The 21,769-nt window shown below is 38.7% G+C and overlaps 1 protein-coding gene across 1 annotated transcript in view; it reads right to left on the bottom strand.

Annotated features, from left to right (window-relative positions):
- The window catches only part of LOC143020362 (uncharacterized), a 106,114-nt gene that overhangs the window by 84,227 nt on the left and 118 nt on the right, over nucleotides 1-21,769 (bottom strand). The window contains exons 1-4 of the mRNA XM_076176732.1: nucleotides 21,661-21,769; nucleotides 11,552-11,676; nucleotides 10,930-11,094; nucleotides 9,601-9,777 (exon numbers count right to left, since the gene is read on the bottom strand). The exon at nucleotides 21,661-21,769 is cut by the window's right edge and continues 118 nt beyond it. Of these exons, the coding sequence (XP_076032847.1) occupies nucleotides 9,601-9,777; nucleotides 10,930-11,094; nucleotides 11,552-11,676; nucleotides 21,661-21,769 (576 nt within the window). The remainder of the gene's footprint in view (nucleotides 1-9,600; nucleotides 9,778-10,929; nucleotides 11,095-11,551; nucleotides 11,677-21,660) is intronic.

Below are 21,769 nucleotides of genomic sequence, written 5' to 3'. Positions count from 1 at the left end.
GAACATGTACATCCTTAACTCTTCCTACCATACTCTTGGTCACCACTATATAGTCCATTAAAGCTCTATCTGCCACCCTTCCATCCACCACCCTCTCCCATGTGTACTTATGTTTGACTTTCTTCCTAAACACTGTATTTGCTATCATCAACTCTCTTTCAAGACACATCACCATCAATTCTCCACTACAATTTTTACCTGGAACTCCATACTTCCCAATCACTCTATTGGTTCGTTTCCTACCCTAGCATTAAGGTCTCCAAATTGACATTTCTCCCTAATCCCTCTATGCACTCATTTATATCTACCCAAAAAGCCTCCCTTTCCTCTACACTCCTCTCACTATTAGGCCCATACGCACTTATAAAAACCCACATCTCCCTTCCCTGCTTCACCTTTATCCACATCAACCTTGATGAAACCTCCTTCCACTCCACTACATGCTTACTTATCTCTTCACTTACTAGTATAGCCACCCCTTCTCTCCCTCATCCCCTCTTCACTCCTGAGTACCTCCCAGCTACACTCCCAAACTCACACTCACCCTTCCCTTTCATTTTAGTTTCACTCAAAGCCAGCACATCCATCTTTCTTCTCACAAACATACTGCCTATCTCTTCCCTTTTACTCTCATCTGTACCACATCCATGCACATTAAAAGACCCAAACCTTAGGGTACTGGTTGGAAAACTCCCAGACCCTCTTATGCCTTTACTTTTTTTTTTGGGAATGTCCCCTTTGGGGCTACAGGTAGCAGGACTCCTAATCACATCCCCCGTCCCATTTTTTGTCGCCTCTTACAACTCATGTGGAAAGACTTGGTGGTAGCATTGTCTTCCCCCACCACAGGGTAGGCGAAAAAAGGAAATGAATATTCACAGAAATGGTACAGGACAGTAACATGGGGTTGGGGGACAGCATAACGGAGGGACAGTCATAGTATAAAAGTGTCACAATTTCTCTATGAACAGAGTTTTCTTCTATCACAGACAAAATGATGTGTGGCTCTGGTCCGTAGGGGCACCCCATATAGACCATAAAGTATCAACTGCATGCTACTTTGCCACAATAACATGCAGCCAATACCCATTTTTCATTTCTTTTAATATTCTTGGATACCATCAGGCCCTGGTGTTTAATTAACTTTGAGTTTTTCTATACATCTTTAATAGTAAGTTCACTCTAGACATCTCATAGGTTTCAGTTTGGAGTTAACTTTGAGGAATTTCATTTACGAATACTGAGCTAAAATATTTGTTTAAAAATCACACATTCCTTCAGCAGATAATAGTGGGCCAATGTGATTCTTAATAACATTTTTATCTCTAATGTAGCTATAGAATTCTTTGGGATTCTCTTTGGATTTATCAGCAATCTTCATTTTGTATTGTTGTTTTCATTTCATTATTGTCTTTATTAAATTTCTCTGTATTATTACATAACTTTGATAGTTATTAGGTGCACCCAAGCACTTGTATTTCTTATAAGCCTCTCTTTTTCGTAATACTTTTTTTCAGTTTCTTTGTCAAGCCATTTTGGGTGAGCCTAATTTGTGGGGCATCTGTCCTTAAACGGGATGTAAGTATGAATCATCTTAGTAAGCATATTTTGAAATATTTCCCACATATTATCTACAGGTTTTTCACTTAATTTTGCCTCCCAATCTGTAAGCTGAAACTACTGACGTTGTCCCATGAACTAAGCTTTACTGAAATTAGTTATTTTAGATAAACAAATATCTATTCTCATTTTTTTAGCAGTTTAAATCGAAGCTGTAATCACTAATTTCAATAATTTCACCAACTTCTACATCGGTTATCATGCTTTCGCAGCTAGTGATCAATAGATTAAGTAAATTTCCATGTCTTGTGGGCTCTTCTACATGCCGAACTAAGTAATTGTCACCAAAATACATCAAGCAACTACCTATATGGCCATGTTCAAGGGTCGTCCAATCAATCTCAGTAAAACTGAAATCACCCATTATCAGTAAGTCCTGGGTGCAGAAATTAGACAGTTCTTGAAACAACAGTTTGTCTGCTATTGATAATGTTTTTGGGCTATATATTACATCTACATTCATTTTTTGTCCATTTGGGTTAATTCTACTCACAAACTATCATATGCATTCTGTTTTACTTTCTCTAAAGCACAGGCTGGACATTACTTTTAACATACAACAGAACACCCCCACCTTTCTTGTGGTTTCTATCTTGATGAAAGTGTTTAAATCCTGCAATATCAAATTCAACTTCAAACTCTTTACCATTTAACCATATATCAATTATTCCTATCATATCAAGATTTTTGCTTTTGACATATGCCTGGATTTCTTTTTGACTCATTTCGAGTTTCAACATCATGCCTTATCTTACATTATAATTTTGTTCTTTATTGACACTTTCCTCTATATTGACACTTGGTCTCTCATGTACACCTTGCCCCCCTCTGTTACCATATCCCACACTGGCCACCAGTCATTCATTGACAGTTTGTCAGGCATCACTTCCTAAAATGATATTCTGTCCTCCACTGACATTATATCCTACCATATTTTATCCTCCACTATTATTACGTGGAGCATGGGAGAGGAGGAGAGAAGGAGTTTGAATGTGTTTGAGGTGAGGTGTCTGAGAGGTGTGGTGGGGGTTACTAGGCTGGATAGAGTGAGAAATGAGGAGGTGAGGAGGAGAACAGGGGTGGAAGGGGATTTGGGAGATGGGGTTGATGAAAGAGTGTTGGGATGGTTTGGACGCATGGAGGGAATGAGTGAAGAAAGACTAGTAAAAGAGGTGTGGAAGGCGGATGTGGAGGGAGTGAACATGAGGGGACGTCCTAGGATGAGGTGGATGGATGGGGTGAAGGGGGCTTTGGGGAAGAGGGGAATGTCTGTTGAGGAAGGAAGGGAGAGGAAGGAAGGGAGAGGACGGAAGACAGAGGTGAGTGGAGAATGGTTGTATATGGATGATGTTGTGATTGCATGAGGAGGAATGGGCGGGGGGGTGGGGGGTGGGGTAGTATGTGTGAGTAAATTTTGACACAGCCCGAAGGGATTTCTCCCCGTCCTCTCCTTATATGCAAGGGGGGACGGAGAGGGGGGGTCGCCGATTAAATGAAGCGGCCTTGCTGTGGATGTGCTGTGTCTTGCGACACTGCTTCTGACCCAGGGCGGTGGGCAGGGTGCAGGGATGACCCGTCATCCAGGAGGTGCTCAGATGAGAGGGAGGGTGGAGGGGTGTGGAGTGTATTTAGGGATGAAATGGGTGGGAGTGTTTTTATGCCTTTCCCTTTTTGGCTACCTCCCTTGGAAGGGGGAAAAAGCCTTGGTATATGTATGTATGTATGTATCATGATATTTTGTCCTTTTTGAAATTACATCCTAATGTAATATTTTGTCCTCTATTGATATTATATCCTAAAATGATATGCTGTCCTATATTGACACATTGGCCTACATTATTGCTATGCCCTACTCTGCTTTCCCCAATACACTTTATTTCCCCTTCCCTTTGAGTTTCTACCCCAAAAAAGGAATTGGTTTATTACAAACTCCCACAATGAGGTTTGTAAGAACATCTTTGCCTCTGCAAGTAAGGTGGATTCCATCAGTAGCATAAAGGTCATGACACCTGGAAAAGTGATACCAAGGATCAAGAAAATGGTATCCCAGTTGCATGCACAATCATATCCTCTCATTGATCCCTATGGCTCTACTGTTCCAACACGAGCCAGCATAGATCCTTAGAAGGATCCCACAGACTATGTGATGGCTCCCATGCTCCTTCATCTCCTGAAGGAGGACCTTGTAATTCCGAATGAGTTCCTCTGATCTCACTCTTCCCACATCGTTACTTCCTGTATGAATAATTGTAACTGTGTTTGTCAGCCTTTGCTCCCTGATGGTCTGGGTACAATCGGCGATCCCATAGCCCAGTTGACATACAAGCTTGCAATATTGTTTATTCTTCTGCTGCAGGATGTCATCACAGCCATGCACTATGGAGTCCCCCACTGACAAGAACTCCTGATTTTCAGCCACCTCATCTTCCAACAGAGCAAAATGATTGGCTAGAGCTAGCAGTTGCTCCACAAGGTACCCGCTTACTGAACATGGGCAGAAGTGGAAGAGGTGGAACACTCTTTGGGTTGTGGGAAGGATTCACTCTTCTCACAGAGTGCACTCTTGAGAAGATTAATTTTCTTGTCATACATCCTGAGATGGTCCTCCAGGTTCACACAACCTTCACAAACCAGTTTGCTCCTCCTTCAACAATACAAATGGCAAAGAGAAAATATAACTCAACAAAAGAAACAAAAGTGGTCACTAAATAAACTAAATACACAAAGCTTACTCTGGTTACCTTATACTATTACTCCTACTATTGTTTTGATTCTAAATTACTAGAACATTACACTTTTATCTTACAACTATAACTGTATAACGCTATACATATACAATTACAAAAACACAACACAATCACTTGTCACTATTCAAAGATATAAACTTCACAGTCTGCTCGTGACCTCAGCTCAGTCTGCTTCATGACCTTAGCTAGAGAGTTCGTTTTTCTGCACAGACACCAGCTAGCGAATACCTGTGAAACTTATATCTCCGAATAGTGTTAAGTGATTGTGTTGTGTTTTTGTAATTGTATACGTATAGTGCTATACAGTTACAGATATAAGATAAAGTGTAGTGTTCTATTTAAATTCAAAACAGTATTCTGTCACTGTACTCCAAAGGTAGGAGAAATAGTACAAGGTAAGCAGAGTAAGCTTCGTGTATTTAGTTTATTAGAGACCGCTTTGGTTTCTTTTGTCGATTTGTATTTTCTCTTTGCCGTTTGTATTTCTAAAGGAGGAGCAAAATGGCTTGTGAAGGTTGTGTGAACCTGGAGGACTGTCTCAGGATGTGTGAGGAGGAAATTCGTCTTCTCAGGAGTGCGCTCTGTGAGAAGAGTGAACCCTCCCCACAACCCAAAGAGCGTTCCACTTCTTTCCCTTCTGTCACTGCCGTGAGCAAGTGGCGCTCCGTGGGGTCCCGTTTGTCAAGCCTACGTTCAGTAGGCGTGTGCCCTATGGAGCAACCGCTGGCTCTAGCCAATAATTTTGCTCTGCTGGGGGATGAAGTGGCTGAAAATCAGGAGTTCTTGGTGGTGGGGGACTCCATGGTGCAAGGCTATGACGACACCCTGCAGTGGAAGACTAAACGATGTTGCAAGCTTGTATGTCAACCGGGCCGTGGGATCGCCGATTGTACCCAGTCCATCAGGGAGCAAGGACGGAAGAACACGGTTACGATTGTTCATACGGGAAGTAATGATGTAGGTAGGGTGAGATCAGAGGAACTTGTTCAGAATTACAGGGTCCTCCTTCAGGAGATGAAGGAATGTGGGAGCCATCACCTAGTCTGTGGGATCCTCCTGAGGATCTACGCAGGCACGAGTTGGAACAGTAGAGCCATAGGGATCAATGATAGGATATTGCAATTGTGCACACAATTGGGATACCACTTTCTTGATCCTTGATATCTTTTTTCCAGGTGTCATGACCTTTACGCTTCTAATGGGATCTTCCTTACCCGCAGAGACAAAGATGTTCTTACAAACCTCTTTGTGGGGGTTTGTAATGAACTAGTTCCTTTTTTGGGGTAGAAGCCCAAAGGGAAGGGGAAATAGAGTGTACTTGGGAAAACAGAGTAGAGTATAGCATTAATGTAGAACAATATGCCAGTATAGGACAATATATAAATTTAGGATATAATGTCGGTAGAGGACGAAATGTTACATTAGGATGTAATGTCAAAGGAAAAAATGTCATGATGGGATGTAATGTGACAGTGGAGGACAAAAGATCATGATGGGATGTAATGATAGTGGAGGACAAAATATCATGATGGGATGTAATGATATTGGAGGAGAAAATATCATGGTAGGATAATGTCAGTGGAGGACAAAATATAATTTTAGGAAGGGACGCTGGACAGAATGTCAATGAAGGCCAAAAATCACAATGGGATATAATGACAGTAGAAAACAAATTATCACAATGGGATGCAGTTATAGTGGAGGACAAAATATCACAATAGGATATAATGTCACTGGAGGACAATATATAATTTTAGGAAGGGATGCCGGACAGAATGTCAATGAACGACGGGAGGCTGGTGTGAATTGCGGTGACATAGGGGGACAAAGTGTACAAAAGAGATTAGATGACCGTGAGCGACCAGATGTTCGTGATGGGGGAAATATTAATTTTGATGGGAGAAATTTAATGTTAAAGAGGCATTGAATGTCAATGAAGGACCAAATAATAATATAGAGCAAGGTGTTAATAAAGAACAAAATTATAATGTAAGACATGATATTGAAACTCAAAACATGTCAAAAAGAAATAATCATGAGTTTCTTAAAACCATGTACTTCTCTTAGTATTAGGAACAAATTTCAAGAAATAAAGGCGTATGTCAAAAGCGAAAATCTCGATATGATAGGAATAACTGAGACATGGTTAAAGGTACAGAGTTCGAAGCTGCATTTAATATTGTGGGATTTAAACACTTTCATCAGGATAGAAACCACAAGAAAGGTGGGGGTGTTCTGTTGTACGTTAAAAACAATGTCCATGCTTGTGTTTTAGAGAAAGTGAACATGATGCATATGATAGTTTGTGGGTTGAGTTAACCCAAACAAATGGACAAAAAATGAATGTAGGTGTAATATATAGGCCAAAGACATTATCATTAGCAGATGACAAACTGTTATTTCAAGAACTGTCTAGTTTCTACAACTGGGATTTATTGATAATGGGTGATTTCAATTTTACTGATGTTGATTGGATGACCCTTGAACATGGCCATATAGGTAGTCACTTGACTGATTTTCTTGGTGACAATTACTTAACTCTGCATGTAAAAGAGCCCACAAGATATGGAAACTTACTCGATCTATTGATCACTAGCTGTGAAAGCATGGTAACTGATGTATAAGTTGGTGAACTGTTGCAAATAGCGATCACAACTTAGATTCAAACTCCTACAAATTTTTAGAACAGATACTTGTGTTTCTAAAATACCCGATTTCAGTAAAGCTCAGTTCATAGGACTACGTCAGGAGCTTCAGCTTACAGATTGGGAGGCAAAATTAAGTGAAAGACCTGTAGATCAGATGCAGGAAATATTTCAAAATACGCTCCCTAAGATGATTCATACTTACATTCCTTTTAACCTCTTCACTCCGGGCCAAAATCTTGCGGGCAGCATTAGCTGTCAGACGTACAATGTGTCGTAATAATACTCGCATCATAAAATATAGTCACCGCTTATATCGATCGTTCTCTCTTTCACCCATTAACTTTGATAACCATAGAAAATGTGATGGAGACACTTTAGAGAATATGTCATTACACAGGGGCAACTACAATAAATATAATCAAGACGCCGATATGGCAGCCTCGCATATCCACTTGCTCCTCATGCCCCCTACGTATGCGGCACCGTATGGAAGGGGTTAAGGACAGGTGTCTCCCAAATCAGGCTCAACAAAGAAACTGAAAAAAGTATTGCTAAAAAGAAACAGGCTTATAAGAAATATAAGTGCTCAGGCGCATCTTATGACTATGAAAGTTATGTATCAATACAGAGATTCAAAAAAGACAATACAAAATGAATATAGTTGATAAGAGAATCCCAAAGAACTCTACAGTTACTTTGGAGATAAAAAGGTTGTTAGGAATCACATTGGTCCACTATTATCTGCTGACGGTCAACTTGAATATTCAAATGAAGGAATGTGTGATATTGTAAACAATTATTTTAGTTTAGTATTTGTAAACAAATCACCTCAAAGTGAACTCCAAAATGAAACCTGTGAAAAGTCTATGATAAATTTACTCACTATAGTAAATATAACAAAAGAAAAAAAATAAAAGGTGCCTAGAAAAACTCAAAATTAATAAAACCACTAGGGCCTGATGGTTGACATCCAAGAATCTTAAAGGAAATAAAAAATGAGATTGTTGTTCCATTAGAAATTATTTTCAAGAAATCCATCATATCCGGAGATGTCCCAAGAGAATGAAAGCTAGCTAACATTACTCCCATATTCAAAAAAGGTGACAAAAAGAAACCAAATAACTATAGGCCTATAAGTTTGACTTCAATCATAGGAAAAATAATGGACACTATCATCAGAGATGCTATCAAACATCATTTAGAAAGTAACCGTTTGATAGATGATAGCCAGCATGGTTTCAGATGGAAATGTTCTTGCGTGACAAACTCGAATTCTACAACACAGTTATCTCGAATTATGACAAAAGAAACAATATAGATTTAATATATCTAGACTTTGCAAAAGCTTTTGATACCATCCCCCACAAAATACTACTTGCTAAATTAGCTTCACATGGAATAAGTGGGAGCCTATTAAGTTGGACTAGTACAGGTAGTCATCGACTTACGACCTATGCGACTTATGACTGATCGACTTTGCAACCACAAGATAGTGCAATAATATTTAACATTTAATAGAGTAATAGAATTGCAATGTTATGCCTAGCAGTGCAGTACAATTACTCCACACGCCATGAGACACGAGTACTATAGTTTTGGCATGCTGCCAGCAGCGTCAGCATCCCAGCCAGCTAAATATTCTTTCATTTTGTTTGTTTGAAGTAAAATGTTCCCTAATTTTCCATTGCATTTTATATTTCTATATGTTGGAAACCTTCAAAATCTGCCATTATTAGTGTAAATACAACAAAATAGACAATGTTTGGTGATGTAAATAAACAATATTCAGTTTTGATCTTCTTTTGTCTCCTATCATGAGTGATTTCAGAAAAAAAAAAATATATATATATATATATATATATATATATATACATATATATATACATATATATATATATATATATATATATATATATATATATATATATATATATATATATATATATATATATATATATATATAATTTATTTTCCCTCCCTGACACTCCCAAAGTTGGGAAAAGCAATGTTTTGTTTCTATTGTGACCCTGATTAGTGTTGCTTCCCTCCTTCCACTCAATTAGTAAATATTTTCATCTGGCTTTGCCTGTAGAAGGCTAGATCATCAAGCATAGCCTGGGCCCTGTAAATCGTAAGCATTGTTTGCATGTGTGTGTCTGTGAGATGTACCCTGGACAGAATAAAAATATATGTTATCCAGAGTTGCATCGAAAGAGTATGCCTTTATAGTGAAAGAATTAATGTCAATACAATAATGAGGACCTATGTATGAATATATAAAATGGAGAAAAATATTCACCCATGAAATTATGCAATTGACAAGTGATAATTTTGTATTAACTCTAGAAAGAGAGGGAGTCCATTATGTAAAGGGGTCCCAACACCTGGGTATAACTACTGTATTTGCATAGGCTTGTCTTAAGTATCATATAATTACTCAAACATATCAGTGATAGCCAATACTAAACATATAAACACCTAGACTGTTTCATATGTTACATTCAATATCATATTTCATGACTGGCAACAATAAAATTACAGTAAAAAAGAACAGATGCAGCTTAAGAAACACCATTATCTTGTACCTTTGCAGTGGCAGTGGCAGTTAGAGCCACCCATGTAATCTTTGGTATCCTTGATCTTAGTTGGCCAAGCCTTAAGTAATCTGGTCGGAAGTCATGGCCCCATTGACTGACACAATGGGCTTCATCAACAACAAAGTATGACAACTTGCCAAACTTGTACAGCCTATCCAGTAGACCCTGAAGAAACCACAATAGCATGAGAGGAGAATATATTGTTTCAAAGTCTAAATATTGTTGCAGAACCCTGACTTGCACCACTATGCCATTAAAAAGGGGAGGGAATTGAAAGCATTGACAGAAGAGGGGGTAAAGATACCACACAAAAATAAGGGAAAAAAATAAAAATGAAGAAAGAAAATTAAAAAATTAAAAGACAAAAAGAGGAAAAGGGAGAAAGAAAAAAAAAAGCTTGCAAATTGGATATCAGAGAATCATTTCCCTGCCACCCATCTTTAAAACCCATCAGCATTCTCACATTAATTTGAAGTTGACCTTTGGTCTCTAGACAGGGACCAAGATCCTTATAAACTTCAACTGCTCCATTTTTTCACAACCAACAACTGCAACCCTCCTCCTGCTACTATGAACTGATGATGCAGAAACTGTCCCACACTAATACAACAGTCTAAACTTTCTTCACAGAGATATCTGTAGGAAGACTCAAGGACCAATGTGTATTTACCTAGTTATATTTTATGGGACAAGAGCTATACTCGTAGTAACCCATTTTCATATCTCTCCGCATCCAGTTTGTTCTTAAAATGGTGTATAGTTTTGGCACTCACTGTTTCTTCGTTTAGTTTGTTCCAGACATCAATCACTATGTGGGAAGCTATTCTTTTTCAGGTCTCTTCTGTAACTGTCCTCCTTTAGCTTCTTTTCGTGTCCTCTTGTTTCTCTTCTGTCTCATTTTAATAAATTGTCTCTATCAAGAATTTCTATCCCTTTCATAATTCTGTAAATCAGGGGTTCCCAAAGTGGTCAATAGCAACCCCCAGGGGTCGATGAGACCATCCAAGGGGTCGACAAATAGCCAAGAGGTCAAAAGGGGGTCAGTAGATTGCTAAGGGGTCGATGAGACCATCCAAGGCAGTGGTCGATGAGACCATCCAAGGGGTCAAAAGGGGGTCAGTAGATTGGAAGAAAGAGAAAGAGAGAGAGAGAAAGAGAGGTGTAGGTAAGAGAAAAGGAAAGATGAGAGAGAAAGAGGGAGGAGAGAGAGAGATGAGAGACTTTTGAAAAGTATGGTGTATAAGAACAGATATTGTAATATGGACATTACAGACAGAGGAGGATATACAAAATATAAATAAACATGTACTAATATACCTTAAAAAAATCTGTGGCTGCCTGCTCTGGAGTGATGTACAAGAGCCGAGTGTTTGGTTTCTTGCATGAAAGGTCAGCCAGTACTCGTTTCCGATCTTTAGTGGTCATTTTTGAGTTGATGGATTCAGCATTGATGTGAATCTTCTGCAAGTGCTCCATTTGATCCTGATGAAAACAAACACAACTTCACGTAAATGACAACACTCAAGTCACGGCTTGCAATCTGGATAAAACATCCAACACCAGAGATGGGGTACCCTTGTAGTATCAATGATCATTCTCAGATTCACTAAGCACTTTGTGGGCTACATCAGAAAGCTATGTGTAATCAAGCATCAAGTTAATCACTGATCATATCACATATATCTATTCTCTATAAACTATACATTCCTTACCCCTCACCTACACTCAAATTGGTCCTCTTTTAGGAAATCTGAAATAATCCTTAAATAAATTACACAAAAATCTATGCATACTGCATCACAAATTGCCACATCCTGAACTTAGGCAAAGAACTTTATAAATATATGTTTTTACTTGTTTAGAAACAAAGAAGAGGGCTATCTCGTACCAACATATCTTCATCCTTTTTTTTTTTCAGAACTGAAAGGCACAGACTCACCTTAATAAGTGCAATAAGAGGTGAAACAACTATGGCCACCTTTGCAGTTGCCATAACTGCTGGCAGCTGGTAACAAAGGGATTTGCCAGAACCTGTTGGCATGGATACAAACACATCTTTCTTTCCTGCAATAGAAAAAATTATCAAAATTACCTGAAAATGCCATTTGAAAGTTATACAAACAAAACCAATCCATCAGACCTAAATGTCCTCTGAAATTAATACAGTGAGAGTGCACTGGCCTAATGTCATGGTGTCAGCAGATCAAACCCCATCCAGGCCTGTGAGCTTAACCCCTTCGATACAATGACGCCTACGTAGGCGTCATGAGGAGCAAGTGGGTACACGAGGATGCCGATGTCGGCGTCTTGATTATATATATTGTAGTTCAGTGGTTCTTAACCTTTTCATTACCACACCCCCCCCTACGAACTACTATTTTTTTCACGCCCCCTTGCATATATAGGTAAATATTATTCTCTAATTTAAAAATAGAATAGAAACGGCAATGTCTTTAGTCCATTTATTAAGTATAAATTGCAATAATTTTATATTTGACACTTTCGAATAGGTACATGATTAATGAGATATTTGGCACTGCTTCTTAGCTACCAGATCTAGAATACGCGGTCGAATGCTTGAGAGTGCACAACGCAAGTCACCTTACATTGAGGCGGTTTCTGTACTTAGTCTTGATAGAAACGAGCATGGAAAATGCCGTTTCACACATATATGTGGATCCAAACATTGTTAGAATCCGAAGAGCCTGGTGTGAGGTCAAAGGGTAAACATGAAGGTATTTGACCCAGACAGTCTCCAAATCCATATCTTTGAAGTCTTCTTTAGCTGTGGAGTCGAACTTCAACTCTAGGAACTCTTCTTGGACTTCTTCAGCTACATCAGCTACTTCACATTGAAATGAATTCCTGATGAATTTCCATGCTTCACGCTTGTCGTCTATATCTGGGAAGTATCTGACGAATTCCGACTTCAAGTCACTTAGACGAGTGATTATTTGCTCTTTTAACTCGGAGTCGAGGTTACTGTCAGCGAGAGCCATATCTAAGTTTCTAAAACTGGCTACATTTCCCTGTAGAACTCGACATTTCCAAAGATCGAGTTTGGCCATGAAGGTACGAATGGTGTCATGGTGCACGAGGATATTGATGTTTTTTCCTTGTAGTTTGAGGTTCACAGCATTCAATGCCTCAAAAATATCCACCAGGTAGGCTAAGGTTGCATGAAAGCCTTCAGACTGAAATTTGTCATAAAGGTCTACTTTCTGCTGTGAATCTAGAAATATTTCTACTTCTTCTCGTAACTCATAAAGCCTTCCAAGCATATTTCCTTTTGACAACCATCGCACGTTCGTGTGAAAAAGCAAGGCTTCATGTTCGGATTCCATATCCTTACACAGCAGTTTAAAAAGACGACTGTTCAAAGCTCCAGCTTTGACAAAATTGACAATCTTGATAGCCACATTCAAGACATCCATCACTTCAACAGGCAATGTTCTGGATGCTATGGCTTCCCGATGAAGTATTCAGTGTGTACTCATTACGTAAGGATTTCTTTATTTCACCTTTGTGACAAACCCAGACCGTAAACCACGCATGGCTGGTGATCAATCAGTACATACCAGCGACTCCCAAGAAAGCTGATTTTCCTGGAAAAAATCTGATATAACATCAAACATAGCTTCTGCTGTTGTGAAACTTTCCATCGGGTGACAGAACATAATTTTCTCTTTTATAATATTACATACATATACCAAGGCTTTTTCCCCCTTCCAAGGGAGGTAGCCAAAAAGGGAAAGGCATAAAAACACTCCCACCCATTTCATCCCTAAATACACTCCACACCCCTCCCACCCTCCCTCTCATCTGAGCACCTCCTGGATGACGGGTCATCCCTGCACCCTGCCCACCGCCCTGGGTCCTTTTATATTATTGCCTGATACAAAATGAGCATACATCAGAAGCTGAGAACACTGAGCGACATCAGTCGTTTCATCACACTGGATGGCAAAAACAGGGGAGGCTCTTACTTGGTCGAGAGTCTGAACCTTGATATCTTGAGATAATTCATCTATCCTTTTCTTGACTGTATCATTTGACCGAGAAATCTGGGAAAGCTTGTTTGTACTAGCTTTCCCCAGAACGAGTTCTACTGCACGGAGTAGACTTGGTTTTATGGGAGACTCTCCGATGTTATGACCCTTCTTGCTCTTCACAATCAACATTGCGATCCCAGAGGAAGCCTCATCAATCTTTGAAGTTTGTTGCCAAAATGACCCACTGTCGTCCAGTTTAGCTCGCTTCAAGGTGTCTTTTTTAGTTTCAAAGAATGCCTTCGGCTTGTCAACTAAAGCAGGATGTAATGTCCTCAAGTGGTGTTCCAGGCATGAAGGCCGCATTCCATCATTGCTCAGTCTTGTAACATATCACACACTGTGGAACCTCGGTGTCACCCCTTTGGAGAGACACAAATCCAAATCGAGTGTAATCTTCAATGTACTTCCGTTTCTTAGCACTCATTGCCAAATACTTGATGTTTTGTATCTATGTAAATATGTAGAACAAATGAGGCCAATACAATAATAAGCAATAATCACACAACGACTGGTGAAATGCAATTGTCTCAGTCCCACCGTCCCACACATTGATAGCATCGCGCGAGAATTTACTAGCCAATCAGCTTCCGTCTTATCATGACGTCATCGTACGATTCAACCGACGAAGACAACCTCGGAAGAAACGCTCTGCCTAAACGGGTCTCACTCTAACGGTTCATTAGTAAGAAAGAATTCTGTAATAATTCATATGCTTATGCTTATAGTACTGGCCCATGCTGTTGTAAAAGTAATCACTAACTGGAAAAACTTATATTTTTCACCCGAAAGCTCGCGCCCCCCCTGGAAATGATCCACGCTCCCCTAGGGGGGCGCGCCCCCCCTGGTTAAGAATCACTGTTGTAGTTGTACCTGTGTGACCCCCATACTCTGTAAACTGGCTTCATCATATTTTCTATGGTTATCAAAATTCACGGGTGAAAGAGAATGAGCAATACAGCGGTAACTTTATTTTCTATAATGCAAGTATTATGACGCAACATCGCACGCCTAGCAGCTAATGCTGCCTGCAAGATTTTGGCCCATAGTGAAGGGGTTAAGCTGTTTACTGGGAAGGTTACTAGCATGGCTGGGCACCACGGTGCCCCACTCCTGACCTATGCTCTATGCTTCACCTACTCACTTCACTCTATCCCCTACTATATTTCTTAAACACTTCATCTCAAACTTAATTAAGATTTTCCCTTCTACCTCCTTTCACTTCTAAGTCTCTGCTACATACAGTGCTTTGTAGTCTTCTCTTTGTATTCATCCTCAGATACCTATTTTTCATGACACTTTTCATTACCTCCTCAGACAATTACTGTCACACGGGTTAATTTTGACTGGAGGTGTAAAGTTGATCCACACCTTTTTTGGGATATAATCACTTTACTTTTGTCTTCATTTATTTTCAGTTTTCTCCTCTCACTTAACCCTTTAAACTCTTTTGCTATTCCAATCCCTCCTTTGACTCAGCTACAAGCAGTGTCATCTCAAAACAATAACAGGTTCAGCTCCATGTCATCAATTTTGTATCATCTGCAAAGCTTATGTAACATTCCACACACCATCCAGACACCAAAGCGAAAGGAAGTGCTGTGTTGTGAGTGTGCCTATCTAGTGGTTTCGTCACCAATAACGAAGGAAACCAGTTGTTACTGTGCGGGATGGATACGCTATGGTACTCATTGTGACCAGTAAAAGTTTTTCCAGTTCTTGAATTAGGTATAGTTCTGGCAAAATGGAGAAAGATAAAGAAAAAATAACAAATGAATCAACTAAGAGAGGACTTGACACAACTATAGTAGAAAGCCCTAGAGGTGTCATCCCCAAATGCCATTGTTTAATAGATACTTCTAGAAAAAAACCAAGGTGGGAAAATAACGTCTTTTCAGGATTTCAAAGAAACCCAGGTGAAGTAGGTAAAAGTTTAGATATAGACAGAGAAATTAGATATAGTAATGCATTAAGAAATCGCAAAGTAAATAATTTAATGGAAGAAATCATAGATTTGAAACTGGATTACTGAGCTGTACACTGGGAATTCATTACATTGTGCAAGAGTAATGAGCAAACAATTAAAGAATTAAGTGACCTAAACAGTGAAATTGAAATTCTTTAAAGAGAGAAAATGAGAGAATGAAAAATGAGGACAAAAATAAAAATGATGAACTGAAAAAGGACAAAGAGCAGCTGCAAGTAGTGACTGGAAAAGTGGCAGAGTCAATCAAAGAAACAGACCTCATTGAAATAAAATATCAATCAAAACGAGAACAGGAAAATCAAGAAACATCTTTTAGAGAAATATTACAAAAGCAGATGGAGGAAAATACAAAAGAAACAGTTATGAAAGTAATTAAAGAAAAGGAAAATTGGGTGAGAGATACAGTTGACAAGGGTAAGTGCATTGTGGTCCATTGTATGCAGGAAAAGCATGATATGTATAGATACCAGAGAGAAAAGGAGAAGGAAATAGCTAAGGAAATTCTGAAAGAAATATAGGATGAAGGACAGAATCTTGATCAAGAAATCAACAAAATCCATAGAATAGGCAAATATTCAAAAGAAAAACAACATAGACCTCTGAAAATAAAACTAAGAACTCAAATGATAGCAGAGGAGGTATTATTGAAAGCGGTTAAACTGGCAAACAGTGAGAAATTCAAATGTATCAGGATACAATAGGAAATGAGTGATGAGGAAAAAGAGAAAGACAAAGTGCTCAGAACTGAAGCCAATGATCGAAATGAGAAGAGAACAGAGACAGAAAAAAAAAAAAAAAAATGAGAGTGCTGGACTGGAGACTGAAAAAATGGTAATAAAAAAAAAAATGGAAACAAACCAAAAAAGAAAAGAAAATATGAAAATAAAAGTGGCATACACAAATACTGATGGTATGATCTCTGGAATCGACAAACTTAAAGACTATCTAGAAACAGAAAAACCTTATATCATGGGAATAGTAGACACAAAATTGAAAGGACCTCTATCAACAAGCATAGTGGGACATGGTCTATACAACCACTGGGTGAAAAATAGAACAGACAAGCAAGGAGGAGGTGTCATGATAGTGACCAAAAAGGGTCTAAATGTGACAAAGATTATTAAAGGCCAATGCAATGTAGATGCAATTGTGATTAAAATTGCAAACAAAAAGATGAAAAGCAGAAAATTTGTAGCAGTGCATGTACCACCAAAAACTCATGCGTGGTCAGACAGCAAACATTCTAAATTACATAGCAAAAAAAAAAAAAAAAAAAAAAAAAAAAGAGGAGGAATTCAAGGTAAACTGTTGGAATGGGTAAAGGATTTCTTAAATGGGAGAAAAATGAGAGTGGTACTTAGAGGCAAAAATTCAAAATGGGAAGATGTGAAAAGTGGCGTCCAACAAAGCTCTGTTTTGGCTCCTTTAATGTTTGCCATATACAGTGGCCGCGAAAAGTTTGGGCGCAAAATTATAGGCGCCCCAACTTTCCCCTAAACTCAAAACATGCGAAAAATACAACTTTCCACCCAAACTTTTCACTATTTTTCAATGCTAGAGTTTGTACCCGTATTTAGCCGAGACAATACACACTATTTGGCAACTCTGTTTAGGCGCACTCGATGTCACATGGAGTCAGTTTCTAAACATCTCTCACGGAGAGTACTCTTTTTTTTTTGCGGTGGTCTCTGTTTTTGTGCCTTGATATCTCCGTAATGGGAAGTGGTAAAGAGCTGGAAAGAGACACAGTTGTTACAATCATAACCCTCTATAAGGAGGGTTATAAATGTAAAGATATTGCTACTCGTGTGGGAATTGGAGTGTGTCAAGTGCAAAAGTGGACCAAGAAATTTCGAGAAGAAGGAAGTGACATCATTCGTACTCCAAAGCATCGCTCTGGTCGGCCAAGGAAGATATCAAATCGTACTTCTACGGTTCTAACTGCCTCCTACGGTTGCATCATAATAATCGCATTATAAAAAAATATAGTCAGTGCTCAATCGTTTGTTCTCTTTCACCCGTGAATTTTGATAACCATAGAAAATATGATGAAGCCAGTTTAAAGAGAATGGAAGTTACGTAGGTACGACTACAATAAATATAATCAAGACACCGACGTCGGCATCATCGCGTACCCACTTGCTCCTCATGACGCCTACGTAGGCGTCACCATATGGAAGTGGTTAATCTTAACAGGTTGTAGGTCTCTCTAAATAACTTATTTAAATGTTTGTCAGTTGTCAAATCACTTGAGTTTACTTTTTTGACTACTTTGTTTCCAATCGTATACTTCCCAAAACTCTATTTTTGCCTCTTCCAAATTCCATTATGCTACATTTCTTGATATTGAAGTTCATTTCATATTTCCGGCTCCATTCCCATACTTTATCCAGGTCATCTTGTAGCGATCTGCAATCTTCTTCTGTTTTCACTCTCTTGAGTAATTTGGCATCATCAGCAAAAAAGTTCATGTAACAATTTACTCCTTCATCCATATCATTTATGTATATGGCAAACATTAAAGGAGCCAAAACAGAGCCTTGTGGGACGCCACTTTTTACATCTTCCCATTTCGAATTTTTGTCTCTAAGTACCACTCTCATTTTTCTCCCAGTTAACCCCTTCCATACGGTGCCGCACACGTAGGCGTCATGGACTTAGATCTCGGTGGCAGCAACCAATGCCAGCCGTACGACGTGTCGTAATAATACTCGCATCATAAAATATAGTCACCGCTTATATCGATCGTTCTCTCTTCACCCGTGAATTTTGATAACCATAGAAAATGCGATTACAAAAGAATTAGAAAGAATGTCATTATGGAGGGGCGACTACAATAAATATAATCAAGACGCCGATATGGCAGCCTCGCGAATACACTCGCTCCCCATGACGCCTACGTGTGCGCCACCGTATGGAAGGGGTTAAGAAGTCCCTCACCCATTCCAATAGTTGACCTTGAATTCCTCCTATTTTTTTAATTTTACTTATTACTTTTTTGTGTGGTACCTTGTCAAATGCTTTCTGCAAGTCCAAGAAGGTGCAGTCTGCCCATCCATCTCTTTCTTGTATTATCTCAATTAGTCTCGAGTAAAAACAGATTAGATTTGTTGTGCACGATCTTCCACTTCTAAAATAAAATCATTTGGGATTTATTATTTTGTTTTCTTCCAAGTGTGGATCCACCTGCTCCTGATAATCTTTTCGCATATTTTTGCTACTGCACTTGTGAGGGACACCGGTCTAAAATTTGTAGGATCTTCTCTATTTCCTCTTTTATGTATTGGTACTATGTTTGCTGAAGAATGATGGTGACATTACATAACCATGGCACAGCCCCTTCTTTACCTGAAACCATTCATTCTCTTCACTCCCTGGCCTCACACAAGTTTTATCAGTCAAATAATAACTACCCACTATCCCATGTATCTGCAACACATCCTATAAAAAAAATTTGTCAGCCCTTTCATATTCCACCTAAGTTTAAAACAATACCAACACAGAACACTAGCCACAGAAGCAAATTGCCCCAGATACAATCACCACATATACAGCACTGCCCTAATTTAGCCTAACTCAGACAACACAATATCTCTCATCGATTCTGTTCCAGTAACGCTTAAACATATTTTTCACTTTTTTCTTTTTTTGAATTTGAAAGACTTTTTTTTTTCTTTGGAACAATTAGGTTAGGAGCTATTGGACAACATAAGTTTCATGTTCAATATCCATGCTTGTGTGTTTTTGGAATTTTACTATCTCTTGTGTAATTTCTAGGACTATCTACAAGAGGGTAACAGATTGATTGATCACATAAAACAAATCAAAAAAGAGCATTTGATAAATGTGACTCAAAACTAAGATGCTCCTAGATGTTTCAAAAGATGCCACAATTAAACAACTAGAGAAACAAAACAAAAAAAATGCTGGAGAAATGCTATGATCAAGAATTTTGATTATGAATACTGCATTTGAACTATAAAAAAAATAATAATAAAAAATAAAATATATATATATATATATATATATATATATATATATATATATATATATATATATATATATATATAAAAGTAAGATGATGTTGATATACATATTCAAGGCCTACCCACAGGTACTCTGAGGCATTCCTGGAATACAGTGGTCCCATCAAGTACCATTATTTGCTCTCCCACCCCTCCCATGCTAAACATGACAATATAAACACTCAACAACCCCTTACATGTTCAAACTGGGGTAATTTAATCCAATGGTGATAAAATACATTGTTAGTTCTTTAAAGTGGATAGCTTTAGATACTTAGGGGTACATGTGGTGGGAAAGAGAGGGGTGGAGGTGGAGATAGAATGTAGATTGAGAGAAGCAAGTAAATGCCTTTGGAGATTAAAAAGTGTACTGAGAAATAGACATTTGGGAATGGATACTAAGAGGAGACTGTATGAAAGGGTGATTGTGCTGTATGGGGCAGAAACATGGAATATAAGGGAGGAAGAGTTTAAAAGTGTTTGAGATAAAATGTCTATGAAGTATTGTAGGGGTTACTATGCTAGATAGAGTGAGAAATGAGGTGATGAGGAGAGAAGGGGTGGAAAAGGAGTTGGGAAATAGTGTTAATAAAAAAAGTATTGAGGTGGTTTGGACACATGGAAAGAATGAAGAAAGATTAGTAAGATAAGTGTAGAAGGCAGAGGTGGATGGAGTGAGCAGGAGGGGGTGACTGAGGATGAAATGGATGGGTGGGGTAAAAGGGGCAATGAGAAAAGAGATGTTTGTTGAGGGAGGAAGGAAGAAGACAGAAGATAGGGGTGAGTGGAGATTGGCTGTATATGGGTGATGCTGTGATGCATGGAAGGGAGTGGGTGGGGGGTGGGGAGGGGTTTTGGAGTGGTTATGTGTGAGTGATATTTTGATGCGGCCCAAAGGAATTTCTCCCTGTCATTCTCTTTTTCTGCATGAAGAGACAGAGAGGGGGGTTGCCCATTAAATGAAGTGGCCTCGCTGTGGTTGTGCTGTATCTTGCTGCATTGCTTCTGACCCAGGGCAGTGGGCGAGATGTAGGAATGACCTATCATCCTGGAAGAGCTGATAAAAGAGGGAGGGAGGGAGGGAAGGGTGGTGAATGGGAGTGGAGTGGGTGGGGATGAAATGGGTGGGAGGTGAATTGTGCCTTTTGACTTTGGCTACCTCTCTTGTAAGGGGGAAAAAGCCCTTGGTATATGTATGTAGTACTTCACTTTGCCACATCTAGTATATGAGGACTACAAGGGTAAATAATGTTACAAGATATTATCCCTATTGGAGTGGCTATTCTGATCCTTGACATGCACACATATTTTAAAAGGCCTTTTTCCCCTTATAAAGGCCATGACATACGCACACTTTCCCTTATCTAACACCCATTTGTTGTCACTTATATCTTAACTCCTCATAGATAAATTGTTATCCCTGATCTTTGACAAGAAAAAAAGAAAATTAATCAAAATAATAAGAAGGGTGATTTAGAAGTTAGGCTGCATTTAGTACATTGGACTCTGAATAAGCATTTGTAAGAACTTAGAAATTGAAATCTAAGGTTCTACTCAAGTACCATGCGGACACATTTTTCATTGCCTTCTTTTTTTTCACGAGTTTTTTTTTTCTATGGAGTGGTTACAATTGGATTAGATTAGGTTAGGTTACATTAGGTTTGGTTAAGTTAGATTAGGAGTTACTGTACAATGGTTCATGTTAAATAACCATGCTTGCATAAATCTGGAATTTTACCAAATGTTAATGTTACTTTGTAAATCTGATAACAATTACAATTAGGGTTTCCAATCATATAGAATAAACAGTCATAGTTTTACCTTGGTTTTATAATTAAAATTATTATCTTAATTCAATTACTACATAAACCACTACCTTCTCATCATCTATTACATACACACAAAACAACAGAAAATTATTTGTCAAGTTGAACTGTCATTGCCTTTCTATTCCTATTGACTGGTATTGTTTACATCCAACACATACCTTCTACTACTGCTTCAACTGCTTGTCTCTGCATCTTACTCTTGAATCCTTTATGTTTGAAATGCCGCTCAAGGGCTCCCATAATCTCTATATCTGTACTTTTCTCCAT

The sequence above is a fragment of the Oratosquilla oratoria genome, chromosome 39, assembly GCF_046742065.1.
Source record: "Oratosquilla oratoria isolate Oo_2021 chromosome 39, ASM4674206v1, whole genome shotgun sequence".
Classification (NCBI taxonomy): Eukaryota; Metazoa; Arthropoda; class Malacostraca; order Stomatopoda; family Squillidae; genus Oratosquilla; species Oratosquilla oratoria.
This window is presented reverse-complemented; position numbering and strand designations above follow the sequence as displayed.